Genomic DNA, 20,898 nt, shown 5'->3' with positions numbered 1-20,898 from the left:
AATATTCATAAATAGGCCATGATGTCCCGATGCGCCAGCCCTCCCAAAAAAAGACATCTTTATTTATGCATGCATCTATAGGAGGTGGCCTAGATAGATGGATGATTGTATTATTCATCTGCCAGGGAGTAGCTGGCCATTGATGCGTATTTTCGTCCCTCGGGCTGCCAATTCTAGTCTTATGTATCAATAATACTCTTTGACAGTGTTATATATCGATTGTTTTTGTTTGCGGGGTTTCCTCCTGCGGTGGTTAGCCTTCAAGTATCTCGCAGCGGTCTCGGGTTCAACGGGTTCACATCTGCTGCCTCTGTGTCCTTAAACTCGGTCGCGTTACTCCGCCCCCTCGGGCAACTCTGCGTTTGTAAACACACGCCACTTCCGCTGTCACGTGATTCCAATTTAGTCAAGCTAGTAACATTATTACATCAGAAGTACGTCGCATATGCGCACAACCGACTCACCACCGAACTGTTCAAATAGGTTGACTTTTATTGTGAAACACGCGAGAGGAACGGTGGGCGCGCACCACGGTGAACTTGAGCTGGTCGTCCCCTTCTGTAAAGCAAACAACCCACTACAGCCGAAAAATTGTGTTTAAAGTTGAACCACTTCCGATCTACAAGAACCAACTGTAAAAAATAAATGATTTCATCCGCGTTTACTTGCGATTCGCTGCTGTGTCATGCCCGCCGTGGAGCCGGACGGCACCATGTCGCGAGGCCGCGGGGGTGCGCGTCTCACCCGCCCCCCTCCTGTCCCCCGCCACCACCAATCGAAGCCCGGGAGAAAAGACGACGACTACGAGGAGGGGGTGGTGTTCACCAAGCCACACATCCGCCGTCTGTTTCCACTGGATCCGCCGTACAGTGAGGCGAAGCTCGGCGTAAACGAACCACCCTCCACCGCGCTCGGAGCGGGACTTCCCGGCCGAGCAGTGTCCACGGAGGACGGCCTACTCCTCCACCGCCGTCACGCGGTAGACGTTGCGCGCCCTCCACACAAAAAAAAAAAAAAAAAAAAAAAAAAAGCACCAAGCAAAGGGCAGCTCACCAAGGCGGACATTTTTGTTTCTTATCCGAGGTCCGGAGGAGCCTTCGCTTCACTCCCGCGAGGGGGACATCCGAGGACACGGAGAGGTAAAGCCCACCTCGCCCACCTCGCCTGGCGTCGCACACCCCCATTACCGTTCAACACACAAACATCCATTGTTTTTGTTTTTTAGCATGTTAATAATCAACACACAAGACAATTAAAATAGTTATAAATGGTCTTGTTAGTATACATAAGAAAATGGCTGTAGACGAGACGCGCTTAAAGTGTTCACCAGTACAAGTTGCACATTTATTATTTATTTAAAAAGTTGTCTCAGAGTGCTTGTTGTGCCATTTGAAAGATTAAATTGTGTTTACAAAGTGGCGAAAGCTGTTTTTAAGTTGCATTGTGGTCAGTTTTTGGAGGGGAGGAGGGGTCTTATAGTTGCTAAATGGTAGCAGTGTTCGCGCTCCGGGCCTCGGCGGCAGGTGGACACTCATCAGTCCAACTTTATTCAGTACTTATTTTGAATTATACTATAATTTACTTTTCTTTTTTTTATGTTTAACACTAGCCTAAACCTAAAGGTGTGCCGCTCATGGAAAGTGGGCGCTTCCAAAATGGGTCGTATTAACAATTCATGTTGGACATCCGGTGGCAGTGCCAGCTGCGGGCCCATTTTTATTGTCTGCCAGCTCCGCCGCTTCTCGGTAAGACTTATTCAGTATTTTTTTTTTTTTACAACAGTGCTTGTTGAATAACGTACAAAACCGGAGTGAAAATGTGGAGGGGTGTGAATTGTGTACGGCTCCCCGGCGCCACGCCGGACCCGCGGTTCGTCCGCCACCTTCGCTCTCGTCCTCCCGCTCCGCCGCTTCTGCTTGCAGCTTCTTCGGCTTCCAGCTGTGCGGGCACACGGCGCCGCCATGGCCCATTAGCTGCGTCGCATCCGCCGCTTGATTTGTGTTTCTCGTGGAGGGGGAAAGTGTGGGAGTGCGAAGAAGTGGGGGTGGCTGTCTTGAGGACCGAGAGGCGGCCGTGATCCGGGCCACTAGTTCCAGGAAAAAACCGGAGCTCCCAAGGACACAGAAAGGGGGGTGTGTGTAACTAATAACACATTTGTGTTATATAACCGTTTAATATTACAGTTTTAATCTTTATTAAAGATAAAGTGTAGCTTCTCGCACATTTTGGGGATTCAATTTGACAGGTTGTCCTTCGGACATATATGCCGGTTCCTCCCACTTTTTTTGCCCGTCTAGTGCGCGCTTCTCTCGGCCACGCTGCGACCAACGCAGGCCTCCCTCTTCAGCCCCTGCTTCAATTAAAACCCACCTTTCACTTCCTCTTTAGAATTTACCCTCCATCCACACCTCTACAAGCTGGCCTTCTTAGCACAGAGCTTTTTTTAAGAGCCACCCCTGCTGCTAAATTCTTTGTCTGGTAACATGGCCCACAAGGACTTGGAGTGTAATCGACACATGAGGGTCCATTACCACACCATATTTATGCCTTAATTCATGTATGGAAGCACAACATTCCATTTAGTGTTGCAAGGACCTCTACTGTGGTCTGCTCATTTGTGTATTTTTAAACCCATTTGACTGGTTAGGAGAGGGGCGTGCATCAAATTTTCATCATCGGCCACATCGACGTTCTGACTGTGAAAATCACGTTATCGTGACTTCACGATTACAAAATTGCCCCTGCATGTCATTGTTATTACAAATGTGTTTAACAGCAAAACGAGTTTACATTAAAAAGCCGTGGAAAACGTTCACAACAGATCATCACCACTTAACAACTGACGACAACAACAAAGTGGCCAACTCGCTATATAGGGCGCGATATAGTCAATTGGGAGTAATTCCCAAAATAGGCGTCTATTTTGGTAGCTGTCAGAATTACCGCCTGCTTCATGGAGAAAGTCACAAATGGATGGACGAAACAATCTTCCATGGCGGAGTAACTTTAGGGCTTCTTTTCTAAACAAATTTCAAGTCGTTTTGGTTGCTCATTTGTGGAAACAGGCTAACTTGCACTTGGCTGTGTTTTTTGCACCTTATGTGCATCCAGCAAAACTGCAGCTCTGCTTATCTTTTGGATTTGACCAGGTAGTACTTCAGTATATGACAGTTGTTGCTTGTTCTTGTCAAAGCACATAGAGGCTAATGTTATTATGCTAAGCTGTGCATCCAGTAGCACTACAGGTCTAGTTTGATGTTAACATTTATAACATTGTGTGTGGAAAATGGAGGGACAAAATTCGGCTTTGCGTTACCGTGACAACTAGCGACTGGCCCAGGATGTGAATTTTAGCCCCACTAGGTCAACATGAGAGGATGTGCCAGCAATCAAAAGCTAATGTAATCTGTGCACCGAACAACACTGCAGTTCTGATTGAACAGATACTCTAATCAATCATGCAACTATTTGTACCATCCTGATCATTTGCACAAGTGTGAATGTCGTGCTCCCTGTAAAGTATTTGCGTGTTTTATTGTTCTTTAAATTGTGTGCACAATGAGATGTTTTCTTACAACAGAAACGATATTAATTTACCTGTTTAGAAATCCACAAAATTAATTATCTGACATGTAAGCAGTAGGAAAGAAAATCTGTCACAATTTTTAATTATTATTATCTATTTATTTATTTATTTTAAACCAAATCAATGACTCAATTTGCCGACACCCACGTCACTCACCAGACTTTTAAAGCCATACACTATCAAAGTCACAGATATAGTGTGGAAAGTGAGACAGTGACCCCAAGTGGACAACAATAATGTCTGCACCGCACATCCGCATTTTGTTGAAGAAGGCAAAATCCTTTTTCTTTAATGATTAATCGATGGGATTAACGGTCGAGTACCGTAATTGATTCTAAAAATAGGTTCAATAGCCGCAGGCCTACTCACCGGAAAACGATATCGTGTTTTTGTCATTTACACATTTGTTCAAAACCAGCTGATATTGTAATAATGCAACAGCAATGACATAATCAGCGACTCCCGATTAGTGTTCCGAAACTATTTTTCATTTCACTGATTGTGTAAAAAATCCTTTATAGTATTTTGGGAGTAAGAAACAGGTGAATTATTCCCAAAACAACCTGTGTCAAAGAAACAAACAAAGTCATTGTTATTGTTGTGTAATTTCCATGTTGCTGGCCGTAAAGGTGTGCGGTTACATAAGCAACAACCGTGTCCACGCAACGTCGTGTAGCTTAGCTTAGCGTTGACACCTTGTTGACAAGCCGTCGTTGTTGTGTTGATGAGCCCGGAGACCTTTGCACCTTTTTGCTCCATGGTGAATGTACACACAACAAACGGGCGTCTTCTTCCGCATGGCTCTTGTATCGGCCGGCCGGCCTGCTGCTGCGGCACAGAAAATAGAATCACATCAGCGTGTGATAAACTGAGTAAATAACGTTAACTAGCAGACGATGCGACCAGGAAGAGGAAGACATTTTGTGTACTTATGCGAACGGGTCATTCCGTGTAAAATCAGCCATCAATTCTCCCTTCATCTCTTGGATTTTCTCCAATTTTTCAGCTGTTGTTTTTGAAATGGACAGAGAGACGAACGGAGCACACGTTATTGTTCTATTTTTAAACCTCTTAAAGAAATATCTCTCGACTTCAGACATCTATATTTTTAAAATTACACAATTCAGAAGGCTGATTTTGATATCATTCACAGATACAGTACTAACCCTCTAGTGAGGTGGGGGTTTTTTTTTTGGGGGGGGGGGGGGGTGCTAGAACCTTTCCTAGTGGAGTGGTCGTTTACCATGTTGCCGCCGCCGGTCAGATCATATTGATTTATTAAATGCGCATCGAGAACTCCATTTAACTTACTCATATATAAAGTCATATTTCCCCATTTAATGACTTAAAATGCCAAAAACAGCGATTTTTCAAAAAATGGAGAAAAAAAATTAGGCTATTGCGAAAAGAAGCATGTCACGGGCCACGCAGAATTTTATTTTTATTTTTTTTAGGCCAATAGTTTTTGCCTTTGTGACAACTCAAACTATAAGACAACAAAAGATAGACTGAAAATCATTTTTTTGATGGCTAAATGATCATTCATTTACACAAATACAACTGAAAAAAAAAAAAAAAAAACACGCTGTGACCTTCATTAAACGTAGGTGGCCAAAACATGCCTAATTAAAATTAAACTGCTCGAATACACTAACCTCCAGAGGGTGCTGGAACCGCACAAATGGTAAACAACCTGGCTTTTTTATTTTATTTATTTATTTATTTATTTATTTATTTATTTATTTGTAATTATCAAAGGGGGTGTTTTGCAATGTACAAGACATGAGTTAAGTGAGCTGTTACCCCGTGACATACTGCCAGGAACAAATTAAAACATAAATGCATACCAAACCAAGGCATAAATGTCACCATGGTTAAGTTAAGGCCTATTTTGAAGTCTGCTTTCTCACCGCATTGCTGGCGTGTTACCGTGATGCGTCGCTTGAACTATTGTTCCTACGGTTGACTTGACTTCTACTTCCTGACAGCGTACACTAAATAAGCAGTTACCTGAGACAGACAAAATGACTGGAACATTTTTTTTTTTTTTTTAAACCAAGGTACTCAAATTACTCGCGGACTCGTTTCACCCCTAATTAAGTTGAAAGCATGTTAGCATCAAGGTAGTGTAGGCTCAAGGTTATTGTATCTCTCAGTTTTTTTTTTTTTTGTAATACTTACAAATTATATCAGCCAAATTGCCGCTTGTTGTGGAAAGAGTTGCGCATGATAAACGCATCAGATTCATTATTATTGTCGGCTGTAATGTGAGTGCGTCGTGGGCTGGATTCAAGTATGCAGTGAATGGACCGGATGTAGCCCGAGGGCCGTAACTTTGGCCACCTCGTGCTTTGCCACCATTCGCTGCCGTCTCGCGTGTTTGTGTCGGTAGCTGTCCGCCGCCCGTGTGCCAAATGTGTCTTTTCCACGAGGCGTGCCAACAAGGCGCTATCGCTGCTGCCCTGCCCATCCTCATTTCCTCATTCTTTGGCTCAGTCCGGCGAGAGCGAGCATTGTGGTATTATTCTCCCAACCGGGTCAAGCGGGAGCTGCTGGTTTTTTTTATTTTTTTTTTACGGATTGTTGACAGGTAGCGAGCGGTACGTGTAGCGTGAGTGTTTGTGTGTGTGTGTGTGTGTGCGTTTTTGTGCCATTGTATTACTCTCTGTTTCATCATCACACCACTTTTGCTCCGCCGACTCCCCTTGCGGTGGAATCTCACATTTTGGCAAGCTGCCGCGATCCGATTGGTGGAGCCCAGCCACGGGAGGCGGAGCCAGGGAGGGAAGGGAACGTTCGCTACAGACTAGTCCGTCCATAGTGTGCCGTTTGCTGGTCGTTAAGCCAATGAGTGACCCAGATGTATTATTAACCAAAAAAAAATAGTCTCGAGGAAATCCTTATGGAGTACTAGACATAGTGAAATTGCTGCAGAAATTCCGTGGGAATGCTGAAAGCTGAATGCTAATAAAATATTTCCCAAGGTCTTGCATGTCTCCATAATGCCAGGCAAGTATTTAACATGTGAGCCATCTTGGCTTGTTGAAAATGATGGATAATGGCCTATTTATATGTAAAAATTGAACTAATTGCATCCAATGGAAAAATGCAAAAAAACAAAATAAAATTCACGCAATAGCACCACCTAGGCATGCAGTACCCACCGTTCATTTAGATGGAAAAGTGCAACTAAGATAGTTGATATACATGTAATCACTTATCGTAATTGCCATGGATACATTTGCAATGGACAGTCGGAGGTGAGACTCGAACCCACGACCTCCTGGTTACTAGGGATGCAACGATACCGGCAATATCGTGACATTAAAACTGCCACAATATATCGTTGTCGTCATGTCACAATATTAAAAGCAGCACATCTGTTAAAAAAAAATAAAATAAAAATAAAAAAAGTCAGGTTGATTTGCATTTGTGCAGTTCTAGCACCCTCTGGTGGCTAGTTTTTTAGTACAGTTTAATTTTCACAAGGCATATTTTGGCCCTTCTATGAAATGTGTGGGAGAGGCAAAACTAAGTGAAACTATAAAGCACTTTTTTTTTCCATATATATGGTGGTCTCTATTGCAGATTTCCGCAATAAACGGGATTCTCTGTGGTTGAACTGCACTTTGTTGTGTGGCCTTTTGGTGAACCCGCGTTCAACTTCCTGTTTCTGTCTTCTGTTTTGCTTTTCAGCGAGCTATTAAGGCGTCATGTGAGGAAGGGTCAAACTTTTGACCGTCTCGACTGTGATTCTGAGGTAAATATTCCAATATTACAAATATTAATCATAGTTCAGCCGCTCAATGTGCCACTAAGCTACAATAACAATAGCTATGCAGAATTCGACACCCCCCCACCAAAGCCAGTGTCACCTAGCAACATGAATATTGGTAGACCAGTCCGAGATGATTAGACCCACAAAAAGTCTCAAGAATTTTGAAGTGGCCATTCGAGGCTCATTTTAGATCATCTATTTTTAATAAAGGTGGACTGTATTGACTGACTGTCCAATGCATTTTTGTGCATATTGTACGTTTTTGCAGTCCATCTGACCAGAAGGGATTTTTGTGACCACGCCCATCCAAGGCCTTGGGCATGCCTCAGGTAAAAGTGGTGTCAGTATGAACCTCCGCACCGGTCGTCTTTACTTGATGTGGTCCTCATCTGCGTGCGTCCTCGTCCTCAGCCGGGTATGAATGGCATGGAGCCTGCTTTTGGCGAGGCCTACGGGGGCCACCGGGCGCTACTCAGCCCCTACCCAATGGCCATGTCACCTCAAGGGGGTAGGACGGAGTACGACCAGGTGAGCTCTCTTAATTCACACCTTTTACCAGAGTTTCAAAGGCCAAATTTGAAAGCAGATTGTTATTCAGAATATAAAACCCTATCTTGAACCCCCCCCCCCCTCCCTTCCAGAGCATTCTCCTCATGCTGGGCTCGCCGGCGTCCCCCCGCAAACGTCCCTTCGAGCTGCTCAGCGACCTGGTGGACGACGGCGGCCTGTGCGAGGACCTGCACGCCGAACGCTGGGACGTGTCGGCTCTGGACGAGATGGCCCGGTACGCCAAGCTGGGCCTGGGCGTGGCTTCCGAGGACGCCGTGCTCATGGGCCGTTGGGGGCGGGGCCGCGAGGAGGACAAGCCGGCGGAGAGGACGACCAGAGAGGAGTCGGTGGCCGCGGGGCGAGGGCAAGGCGGCGGTGCGAGGAAGGAGAACGCCGTGGAGGTGTACCAGTCACAGGTGATTTTTTTTTTTTGGTTTGTTTATTTTTTATTTTTTGGTTTTTGTGCAGCCGTATCTCTCGAACCCTACGTCCGACCGAGGACATACGGGCATCCACGGATTCGGCTCGACGAGATCGTTCCAACGATGTCTGTCCTGTCGCTCTACGACATTGCATTCCGGAGATAGAAAATATGTACTGTGCTGTATAATAAGTAAAAAAAATTTTTTTTTTTTTTTTTTATGACAAAAAACATAAATGATGAATGACAAAAGCATTCATAATAAACTAAAAATCATTTCAAAACATATTAAATGGAAAAAATACAGTCGTATGAAAAAGTTTGGGCACCCCTGATCATTTTCAAGATTTTCCTTTATAAAACGGACGACGACGTCAGGAATGTCTCACAAAGTCGGACCAAATGAGCAAAAATGATGATGGTCATGAGGAGTATGTGAGGCTGCAAGACCTACCTTGTTTTTTATGCAGCAGCGAATGTACATCCAAATTGCCACAAAGACGTATAATGTTACGCATTACGTGATCACGTCAATTTCGCGATATTTCAAATTTTTATCACCTAAAAAAAATACACCGGTAATATTGTAGACAATATTTTTTGGAACACCCCTAAAAGGAGTAGTTCACCCCAAAATGACTTTTTTTCTATTGATTACTCGTGACATGGAGACTTGAGTACAGTACCATATTTGAGAAAATTACCCCCATTCATTACTAAGGATATCCAAACATCACGATACGATAATTATCACGATATTGTGGGGGGGTTGGCGATATTTAAAAAAGATCAAAATATTGTAAAAAAAAGAAAAAAAAGAGCTCATACTAAAAAAGCACAATATTGTGATTTTGTACATAACAGCAATGCATATAAAACCACCTACAATCTCTAATAACAATATTGAGGCACTTATGCTAATGCAAGCACACATTGATTGCTTCACAAGCAAATTAGGTTCCCCTTCATCTGACAATTAGCACAGATTTTAAACATAGAAGGCCAAAACATCCCTAATGAAAATTAAATGACACTAATGAAATAGCCACGAGAGGGTGCTAGAATTGCACACATAGAAATCAACCAAACTTTTAAATATTGTGAACATGACGACGACGATATTGTGGCAGTTTTAATATCACGATATTGGCGTTATCGTTACATCCCTATTTATTACAACGGAGACCAAATGCAATGCACGTTTAACGTTGTAAAGCGATTTGGACACCAAAGCTCTATATAAAAAGCAGTCCATTTATCTGAATACAATATTGTCATGGTGGGTTAAACAAATTCTTCCCAAACCGCTATTCAAGTCATCTGGTGAAAATTCTTCCATTTTTAATAACGAAATATATATCGCAGACCCCCCAAAAAACAGGCAACCAATCGTTGAACATGTCACTCGACAGACCACACCGGCGACGCTACGTCAAGACAACCCAAAATCGTTTCCGACGTGCCCCGTTTGTCCGCGACACGTCGGTCGGGCCAAAATCGGGCTATTTTCTTGTAGTCTGACCAAGGCAGTACTCCCACCTCAGGTGACGCAGGAGGAGGACCACCAAAAGGAGACGCCGGCGTCGGGTTTGCTCCTGGAGCACTGCAGTGAGGAGCACAACTACTCCCTCAGCCAGGGAGGAGAACCGGCCGTTACTCGCAGCGTCCAGGAGGAGGTGCAGCAGCAGCAGCAGCAGGAGGAGGAGGAGGAGGAGGAGGAGGAGGCACAGCAGGAGCAGGAGGACAAAGAGGAGAAGCTCGACATGGAGGAGGAGGACGAGGATGAGGAAGAAGAGGAGGAGGAGGAGGAAGATGAAGGAGAGGAGACGGCGGCCGATCTCTCAAGCTCGTCGGAAACGGAGTGCGGTGAGTTTTTTCTTTTTTTTTTCTTTTGGTCCGGATTTGAAAAACGTCCCGCGCTGCCTGCGTCCGTTCCAGACCTCAGACCACGTCGTATGTCTTCCGCGGCCCAAGGGCGCGGGCGCGAGCGCGAGCGCGGGCGCAGGCACGCAGTGGCCACCAAAAAAGCTGCGGCGGCACTTCCCGGACAACATGGACGATATCCATCCCGCTTTGCTGCAGTCACTTCCCAGAATGAAACCAACCTTACACCAACATCTCAATCGAGCGGAACACATCAGGAAAAACGTCCAGGAAAAAAAACAAACATGCGACATACTGTTTAAAAAAAAAAAAAAAAAAAAATGGAAGGCTTCAATCAGTCACATCAAATCAGTCACACTTGTTTGTTTGTTTTTACAGTACAGTACATATTTTATTTATATTATTCATTTATTTTTTTTTATTATTGAATTGTAATAAAATTACTGTATCAATGACTAAAAAATAAAACCATAATTAAATTAGGGGAAAAAAATTGTACATTTCATTGTAAATTTAGATATAAAATGTGCGATTAATGTGCGATTAATCGTCAGTTAATTATTGAAGTCATGCGATTAATTACGATTAAAAATTTTAACCGACTGACACTGCTACTTAAAACACTAATTTGAGAGCCGAATCCCAGTTGGTGAATATCTTATCATGCCCGATTATGTATGAATATATCGAAGAAGGATGGCTGTTATATTCCAAATAACATATAGTATCTAGAAATGAATTACATTTTTTTCCCTATAGAACTTTCCAGGAAATGCATTCCAAAACATAACTGATGTAAACACGCGCACTACACACACAATCATACAAGCATGTCATTTCCTCAACCGCACGGCCTAAAATATTATATCGAGGGTTCTCACTCTCACAGGCGCACTCTGGCTGACCTCTTTTCTTGGCGTGTGCGTGCATGTGTGTCAGCATGCGTGCGTTTGTAACACTGTGAACGAAAGTAGCTGAAAGGGCAAGAAGAGTTCAGACAATGTTATTATGTGCAGACTGGGCCAGACGTCGCGTTATATCAAAATCGTGTGCGTGTTTGTGTGGTTCTCACATGAGTCCTGTTACAAATGTGGCTATTGCTGTATGTAGCCTGTTTAGAAGGCGCTCCTAGATACGAGGATGCATGTTTGTGCGTACTTTTGAGTTACAGATGACGCCATTTTAAGCCTCTCTGTTGTTGTTCTTGCTATCTCAAAAAAAAAACTTTGTTCTCATTATTTAGCATTAGCCATTAGCTTCACTTGAAAACCCAATTTGAAACCCCGAGCCCAGCCAAAATGTATGGAAGACCAAAACTGCTAAAATTCAAAATAAATAAATGACTAAATAAATAAATAAATGACTAAAAGTGGGTGAAAAAATGGATATAAAAAAATAGAATTCAAAAATTAAATACAAATGTATTTATTTATGTATATGCATATTTTTTTTGCCTGCGATTGGCTGGCGACCAGTCCAGGGTGTTTACCCCGCCTACTGCCCAAAGCCAGCTGAGATAGGCTCCAGCAACCCTTGTGAGGAATAACCGGTCAAGAAAAAGGAGGGATGGATATTTTTTGCTCTTTTTATTTTCTTTAATTTATATTTATTATTTTTTTTATGTAATTTTCGAATTGTATATTTTTTTTATATCCATCTTTATTTTCGCTTTTAGTCATGTATTTATTTATTTATTTAGTCATGTATTTATTTTGAATTTTGGCAGTCTTGGCCCCATTTCTGACTTTATTTTGAAACCCTATCATTGTTTTGAAACCCTATTCCTGTCTTGAAACTCCAATTTGAAACCCTTACCTGGCTCGAATGAATGAATTTGAACCGCCATTTTGCATGCGTGCACCTTGACTTCCAGAGGTGGAGGCGGAGCCTGCGAGGCCGCCGGGCGAGCGGCCGTCCAAGCGCCGCTGCTTCTGGGAGTACCGGCGCTCGCGCGAGTCTGCGGCCAAGAAGAAAATGTGCGCCGGGGGAGCGGGCGGCGATTGGTCGCTGTCGTGGAGCTCCAGCACGCTGCCCAGCACGCTGTACCGACGACAAGGTGGATACATGGAACGCACAACACAATACGTGGCTTTCAAACCATAACCTTGGCTTCAAACTTTACTTTGGAATAGAACTGACAAAATCATTTCTCATAAGAATCGCGATTCCCATCTACTACGATTCAGAATCTATATAAAATGTTACAAAATCGATTGTATTTAAATTGTTTTATACTGTCTTGCCCCTTGTTTGTGTGTGCCTTTATTGGGAGCGCTGTTCATGTTGTACACGATATGGCCACATAGGGGCAGTGTGGTTCTGCGTGTTCTGATACATTGTTAAGTTGTCGCCACATTAGAGAGTAGAAGAAAAAAAAAAGGCACAATCAAGTTATGCCAGTAAAAGTTGTTTTATTTTGAGCGTAGGAACAGCATATGCCGGTGAGTCACGTTAACATTCTTCTCTGTATATGTTCCTGAAGCGTTTTTGTATGAATAGCCGTTCTTTTGAGTGATAAAAGCGGCACGAGTCGCGCGCTAATTAGCGTTAGCGAGTCAATGGTGCGTTCCATTGTGTGTTAGCCTTGAGCTAGCTATGTTCGGGAAACAAGCTAAACAAAGGGTGTTTGCATTTAAGTGTGCACTGTGTGTAATTTTCTTCGTTTTGTGTGCTTAGATATACAGTTAACCTTTACTGGAGTGTAACAAACGGCTGGATACGATAACAATAGTATTGTTAGTTTCATAGTTTGAGATTATGTTGCTCGGGGGGCTGATTAGAGTGAGGGAACACACTACAGGAAGCGAAGTAGACCGAGCGTGCCCAATGAGCCAGGAATAAACGCACTTTCCTTACAATTCAAAAGTTAATAAATGATTTTTTTTTAAAAAAAAAGACATTTTCATGTCTTCAATTGTCAACTATAGATTGAAGCAGAAATCGTCAATCAAATAATTTTGAATCAAAAATCAATTGTTTTGAATCAAAAATCAATTCAGAATCAAATCGCAGACCCAAAAATCAGACCTAAGATTACACTTTGTCACTTTTTTTGTCAACGTAAAAATAAAAAAATTAAAAAAATCCAAATATGGCTGACGCCGCTTCCCGCTTTCAGGCAAGAAGGGGCGGCGCAAGGCGCGCAAGACGGATGCCAGCGACCTGACGCCCAACCCGCAGAAGCTGCACAACATCGGCGAGCAGCTGCAGAAGCTGAACGCCGCCATCGACAGCATGGGGCCCGTCAACGACCTCCCCGCCCTCGCCAGGGCCCGGTCGCGCAAGGAGAAGAACAAGCTGGCGTCCAGGTACGTGCCCACGTGATCACCTAGAAACACGAAGTTCAAAAGTCATTAGTTAGTTTTGTAAACAAAAACTGTAGTTTCCGTTAGGTTTCGTTGTTTAAAAAAACATTTTCTTTTTTATTTTATTTCGTCAACAAATTGTTTTTTGAATTTTAGTTTTGTCAGTTTTAGTTAACTAAAATAACCTTGGTCTGGGACACCCTAATTTGAAAGCTTGTCTTAAAGCCGGATTCAAAACTTTTGACTTGACGCAAGCACACAAATGTCCTTTTGACAACGTCACGATGACTCGGGCGCACGGGATGAGTGGAGGGAAGGCAGGAAAGCAGACGGGATGAGGGGAGGTCATGTGGAGTTCATGTGCACGAGGGCGGGGGGGATCGTGGGCAAGGTTAGTTCTACGTTGTGTATGGGGATTTTTTTTTTTTTTTTAAATGTAGTAATGACGAGCAGAAATGTGTTTTCCAAAGCACATGGAAAAGTCTGCAACTTCCTGGCGCAAAACAAAGTGAGCTCGCAATGTGGCTTTTTTTTTTTTTTTTTATTGTTTTTTGCTCGCTAACGCCACCGCTATCACCATGAGGATGATGATGATGAGAGGAAGATGAGCGCCTCAGGAGAACACGGTGTCCTCTCCCTCTCCAGCCATTAAATCACCCTTCTGCTCTCTTATCTTCTCGTCTGCTCCCTCGTCTCTCTTTTCTCTCTTCTCTCATTTCTCTCTCCTATCTTTTTCTCTCTTTTGTGTTCTCGTGCTTCTCCTACTCTTTCCTGTTGTCTTCCTCTTCTCCATCTTCTCTTTTTTTTCTCTTTTCAGTCCTCTCTCTCTGTTATATCTTCTCTCTTCTCTCCCCCCTTCTTTGGTGTTATTTTCCTGGCCCTTTTGTTTATTTGTGAGGCAAAATACAAGAAGGAAGCCAGCCCTTAAATGTGTTTATTTGGCGTAGCCAAATTGGTTATTTATACCAGTTGAAGAGACAAATAGCACAAATTTTCCATAACGTGAAGGGAACTAAGGTTATGGAAATGTTTCAAATAATAAAAACTAAATTGAAACTACGTTTTACGTTTCTAAAAATAACTAAATGTCCTTTGTTTTCCTCTTTGTCAATACATGAGCTTTTGGGGTTGATTTGAAATGCATCAATTTCATTATTGCTGTCCGTCAGTACAGAAGAAATTTTATAACACAATACATAATGACTAAAACTGCAAAAAACTATAATATTGCATTTTTGAAAAAAATAAAAAATAAAACAAAAACTAACCAATCTGCTTTAAAAGCTAATAAAAAAACAAACTGAATTTAAAAATTGCAAGTCAAAACAAAATAAAAATGAAAAATCCCAACCTGTGATAACCCTGACATGAATGCTTTGGCCTCGCGGAAGGGAAGGTGAGGGCGTCACGGGAGTTTTGACTTTGGCACCAACCAAACTGGGAACTTCTTTCTTTTCTATTTCTCTTCTTTCTCTAAGTAGGCCATCTTTTGTTTCTGTCTTCCCGTGCTACTGCAGGGCGTGCCGTCTAAAGAAGAAAGCGCAGCACGAGGCCAACAAGATTAAACTGTGGGGGCTCAACCAGGAGTATGGTCAGTATAAAAAAAAAATATATATATATATATATATATATATATATATATATTTTTTTTTTAATTTTTTTTTTAGTACGTGTACTTAAAAATTCTACACACTTTGATGCTGTTATTTATTCTCCTTTTACACACAATTACTAAAGTGGAACATTGTGCGTTAGTTTAAAACCTTAATAATAACCCTAACTTGTAACTTGATTTTATTTTTTATTTTTTTTACCATAACCTTGTCTAACCCTTTCATAACTAGGGATTTAACGATAGCCAAACATCACAATATGATATTATCACAAAATGAATAATACACAATACAATCACACTATGGTAATTATCACGATATTGTGGGGAGGTTGGCGATACAAAAAGGTCACAATATTGTAAAAAAAAAAAAAAAGAGCTCAGACTAAAAAAAAAAGAAAAAAAAAAGAGCTCAGACTAAAAAAAAACAAAAAAAAACCCACACAATATTGTGCTTTTGTAATTTGTGCTTGCTAATGCACGCACATGTTGAGTTCCTCCACATATTGACTCGGTTCACAAGCAAATCACATTACCTTTCATCTGACCATTAGCATGAATTTTAAACAAAGAAGGGCCAAAACATGCCTTGTGAAAATTTAAGTGCACTAAAAAAAAACAACTAGCCACTAGAGGGTACTAGAGGGGTACAAATGGAAATCAACCCGCCTTTTTTAACAGATGTGCTACTTTTAATATCGTGACATGACAACGACGATATATTGTGGCAGTTTTAATATCACGATATTGCCGGTATCGTTACATCCTTAGTCATAACTCTAATCTAATATCATAACCTTGTCTTGAAACCCTAAACATGTATGGGGAAAACCTCATTTGAAGCCCTACCTTGAAAAACACTAACATTAATTTGACATTTAATTTTTTATCTTCAAGCCCCTTTTCACACTGCACTCACTCTCTGTGAAAGGGTCGTGCGCAGCAGCACAAAATGATCACCGCACCCTGGTTGCCAGCGTGCCCATATTTGGACATCCTGACCTAGCGGCCAACTAGGAAGTAAAAATCGGACACATTTTGGTCACTTTTTGCCACCTCAACTAGATGTCTTTCATTGTTGCAAAGGAAAGACCCAAAACTTTGCTCATTTTAAGGAGGAGGAGGTGGAAACGAGCAGCAGAATAAAAAAAGGGAACGATGTGCATCCTTTACTAATGACTTGGCGGAACTCGCGTCGTATAATCGCGTTTGTGACCTTCAGTTCCACCAAGACCGCTTCGAGCTGTAGTTTGAAACGCGAACCCAAAATTGAAAGCCTAATTGGAATTTTTGAAACCTTGGCTTGACAACCCAAATTTTTCCTTGCTGTGGGCGTGTCCCAATACTTTTGAGCATCGTAACAGCTTGTCGATGCAACGTGACCTCACCGACGCCTCCAAAAAATGTGACAGTTGCTTCTCGTCCTTGTAACGTTTTTTTGCGAGCACTTCCAACTCTTTTGCTTTTGTTTTTGCTCCTCGGTCGCCCCCCCAAATGACATTCCGCTCATTCCTGTTCGCTTCGCCAAGGATTTCGTGGCTCTACACACTTAACAGGAAACACGGACACGCACACACATTTTCTATCACCATAGTTAGCCTCTGAGTCATAAAGAAAAGGCGCATTTTTTCACGTACACTTTAATCAGTTTGTCTGTTACGTAAGATGACAACTTTTTCAGGTCTTCAAAAATCACAATTTTTTTGTTCTAGTGTAGCTTTTCATCTTATAAAAATGTCACTCTTGCTCCCCCCATAAAAAAATATTCCCCCTTTTTCTAAAAAATTTTTTTGTTTTTTTTGTTTTTTTTTTATGACATTTTATCTCTCGGAAATAAAACTTCCTGTAATATTATGACTTTGTAGAAAAAATAGTTTGTATGAATATCAGACTTAGTGTCTTGTGATATTTAGATTTTTTTTTTTGTTTTGAAATAATATAATTTAATTCTCATTAGATTCCAAATACTTTGAACTTGTAATACTATCGTCTAAATATACATAAATTTCATTATATTCAGATTTTTTATCTCGAAAAAAAAGCTTAATTTTCATAACTGTATGAATGATCCATCTAAACTTTTGTAAAATCCCATTTTATTCTCATATTTTCTCATTTAAAAAAAAATAAAAAATTAAATCACTGTATTCAACATAAGATTCTGACTTTTTTTTTTTTTTACCATATATATTTATTTTTTTACTTTATTCTTGTACTGTTTTATAAAGTTATCCATTTTTTCCCCTCCCCCAAAAATCTCATTATATTCTCAATAATATCAATTTTTTATCCGGGGAAAAATACCGTTTTAACTCTTGTAATATCTGACTCATTTTCCTATTAAAAGGAACTTATACACTTTGTTGTATAATTTCCACCTTTTTTTTTCCTCGAAAATATTCCACTCAGTCTTAATATTAAAGAGTTTTTATGTTGGAAAAAAATGACTTCATTATTCTCATTTTGCAACTTTATTTTGCCCGGTTTCTTCATGACAAATATGCTTGATTTGTGCGGCGTTGTGGCTGTGACGCCCTTAGAGAACCTGTTGGGGGCACTGCTGCGCATCAAGGAGCTGATCCGGCGGAAGGTGGAAAGCAGCGAGGAAGAGGACGCAGACGAGAGAGGAATGACGCGCCGTCTGGAGGACATCCTCGCGCAGTCCAGCGGTGAGAAACATACAAATGCGTTTTCTTGATTTTCTTCCATGATTTTTTTTTTTTTCTTAAAAATATCACTTTGTGCGGGATTCTGATTTTGCATTTTGGAAAAATAGAAATTCATCTCTGTCAGATAACAGCTTTTTTTTTTTTTTTTTTTTTTTTTAATTTTTAGGATATTAGACTTTTAGGCCTGTCAAAGATAAACAACTTTAAGATTTGGAAAAATCATGTGTGTAGCAGGCCAATGTAAAAGGTACTGTGTGTCGCCATGGCAACCGTAGGTCCTCTGGTCGCCGGGCGGACCAAAGACTTCGTGCAAAGGATCTTGGCGGCCAGTGGGGGTTCCAGCCAGCACAAGGAACCCCCCCGGGAGGTGGCGCACTAAAACCCGACCCCCCCTGGATGTCCCCGTGTTAAGTGTATGCTGCTCTTGTAAAAATACTGTACTCCCATTCCCCCCAACCCCCCCCCACCGTGTGCTGTACTCGTACCCCATTGTGCCTATAAATAGACATTGCACTGTTCTGTAGATGCCCGTAGTGGTCCCCGGGGGGGCGCTAGTGAGCTTGGGGGGGGGTTCTTTCAGAGTTTGAAAGGGAGAAAAATATTACAATACCATTTTTTTTAAGGAAAAAAGTTACAATATCAGATTACAATATTGCAACTTTTTTGAAAGGCACTTAGCTTATATTAGATATGAGGGGGTGTCTTGTATGTGTGCGTGGGAAAAAAAAAATTGTGGAGAGTGCTGATGTCGGATCAGCTGTATGCCCCCCCCGCCCCCCAAACCCACTTGAGCTTTAAGACACCCACTTTTCCTCCCTCCTCCCAATCATTGTCCCGCCACCATGTTTAGAAAGCTGCACCTTACTTACTTAATCCAAAGCGACCAAAGAGAAAAAAAAAAAAAAAAACACCAAAACCTCGCACATGCTGCCAATGTTTTGTTTTGATTTGCTTTTATTTTGACTGAAACACCAGCATGCACCCCCCACTTTGACCCCCCCACCCCTCCTCCTCCTCCTCCTTAAAGGCACGGTCTTCCGTTTTCACTCAGGAGAATGCACTATATAAATACAGGATGTATATCCATAAACTCCTTCTCAATCGACACCTCTGGGCTTCTGTTAATGTGTGGTGGTGATTTTTTTTTTCTCCTAAGGCCTGTATTTTGCCATTTTGTGTTTCTTTTGTCAACAGCGGGACGTTTCTGTGGACAGACAGTTGTTTACCCCCTCCAGCCAATCGCAGAGTGGGGGGGGCATGTCACTCACTGTCGGTAGACGGGGCCGGGCGGGTAAACAACTGTCTGTCCACAGAAATGTCCTGCTTTTGACAAAACAAACACATAATGGCAAAATACAGGCTGGAGGGAGGGTGGGGCTGTAGGAAAAAAATCACCACCACACATTAACAGAAGCCCAGAGGTGCCCAGAGATTGAGAAGGAGTTCATGGGTCTACATCCTGTATTTATATCGTGCATTTTCCTGAGTGAAAACGGAAGACCGTGCCTTCAAAAGAAAAGAAAAAAACACATTTCAGCCCCCCCCCATGTGTGGCCCTCCCACTTGATTATGTAGCGCACCTTTGTACCTACAAAAGTTTAAACACTCTTAGAGAGCAAATAATTACTTTTTTTTTCTCTTATTTATATTATTGCACACACACAAAGTGTTTGTGATATTGGGCTTTGTCCACTTCTTTGTCTTTCTGTGACTCCTCCAGTCTCTGTTGCAACAATCTCGAGTGGCCGCTTTCTGTTTGATTTTTTTGTTCTGTTGATCAATTGCTAGGCGATGTAATGGTGTCGAGACGACGTCAAAATGTCAGATCTAATGTGACCAGTTTTTCGTCACAAGAGACCGAAATAGTCACAGAAAGGCAAAGAAGTTGATGTTGTTGTCGTCGAGCATTTTCGGATCATCCCACCCGTAAACTCAAAGCTCAATATTCACAACTTCTTTGTGGGTAGTGTATATCGTCGAGTTATTTTTATTATTTTTTTTGGCCATGTCTGCCTTTCTTCTGTGAAGCTGTAGACCGAACGTGTCCAAGGTCTCTAAATGTTGTGGGACATAAAAGAAAAAACAAAAAAATGTTAAGGACCCTTTTGAATTGCACTGTGGTATAAAAACTACGCACCTTGCTAAGAGGACGCAAAGTCCTCCGAAAGAAAAAAAAAACGGAAAAAAAAAACTTTGGCACCTTTTTTTTTTTTTTTTTCAACTCTGCGGTCTGAAAAGACGCCAAACGGGAAGCGCTGACTGGTTTCTGGCAGAGGAGCATCACTGCGTTTGTTTGCACCGCCACAAAGTGCCTAGCATAGCGTAGCGATTTTTTGGGGGGGTTTTTTTGATTGTTTTGTTTTGTTTGTATATGTGTGTTAAAATATGTTTACATTGTGTTTTGGAAGTGGTGTTTTTGATAAGTTAAAATGTGTTTAAAGCGTGTTGAAGGAGTATAGTAGTGCCTTGAGATACAAGTGTTTTGACTTTTTTTTTTTTTTTTTTTTTTTTTTTTTTTTAGGCCTGATTAGCTACATTATTGCTTTATTTTGTCATCTCAGGGGGCGGCCATTTTGCCACTTGCTGTCGAGTGAAGATGACATCACAGCTGCTCAGGCAATGACCAATCGCAGTTCAGCTGTTTACTGATTTCTGGTTGTTACCTGAGACCTGAGCAACTGTGATGTCATCTTCACTGGACAGCAAGTGGCAAAATGGCCGCCTTTTGATATTGATGAAAATGGATTTTGCTGCGTATTCCACAACCGCAATCATTGAAGAATTTCCAGCAGTGAAAAATTCATATTTTGTCCAGAATGAATTTGATAACGTCATTATTTTTCATGTACAATTAATCTTTTTTATTTTATTTTATTTTTTAATTATTTTTTTTAATTTATGTATACCTTTAAAAAGTCATTTTTCTACTTGCTGTCGACTGATGATGACATCACCTGTGCTGAGGAAGTAGGTAACGGCCAATCATGGCTCACCTGTTTTCTGAGTTTGGTCAGTAAACAGAGCCTGTATAGTAAATAAAAGGCCGAATGCACATAAAATCCAAAAATAGCGTGTCAATTGTTTTTATTTGCAG

The 20,898-nt window shown here is 41.6% G+C and overlaps 1 protein-coding gene across 1 annotated transcript; it reads left to right on the top strand.

Annotated features, from left to right (window-relative positions):
- Positions 1-622: 622 nt before the first annotated feature.
- On the top strand, positions 623-18,322 carry LOC144021136 (uncharacterized). The gene is made up of 11 exons (XM_077525185.1): positions 623-1,139; positions 7,283-7,346; positions 7,633-7,693; positions 7,776-7,892; positions 8,006-8,329; positions 9,879-10,200; positions 12,092-12,274; positions 13,337-13,526; positions 15,041-15,114; positions 17,676-17,804; positions 18,080-18,322. Exons 3-11 carry the CDS (start codon positions 7,685-7,687, stop codon positions 18,181-18,183), a joined length of 1,452 nt encoding a protein of 483 aa, XP_077381311.1. The 5' UTR covers positions 623-1,139; positions 7,283-7,346; positions 7,633-7,684; the 3' UTR covers positions 18,184-18,322.
- The last annotated feature ends 2,576 nt before the right edge of the window (positions 18,323-20,898 follow it).

Source organism: Festucalex cinctus, chromosome 6 (genome assembly GCF_051991245.1).
Source record: "Festucalex cinctus isolate MCC-2025b chromosome 6, RoL_Fcin_1.0, whole genome shotgun sequence".
NCBI lineage: Eukaryota > Metazoa > Chordata > Actinopteri > Syngnathiformes > Syngnathidae > Festucalex > Festucalex cinctus.
This window is presented reverse-complemented; position numbering and strand designations above follow the sequence as displayed.

What these genes read in the sequence shown, in the direction of transcription:
- LOC144021136 (XM_077525185.1), top strand. An exon ending in CACGCTGTACCGACGACAAG is followed by an intron (nt 12,275 to 13,336) that starts GTGGATACATGG and finishes TCCCGCTTTCAG; the next exon opens with GCAAGAAGGGGCGGCGCAAG. An exon ending in GGGGCTCAACCAGGAGTATG is followed by an intron (nt 15,115 to 17,675) that starts GTCAGTATAAAA and finishes TGACGCCCTTAG; the next exon opens with AGAACCTGTTGGGGGCACTG.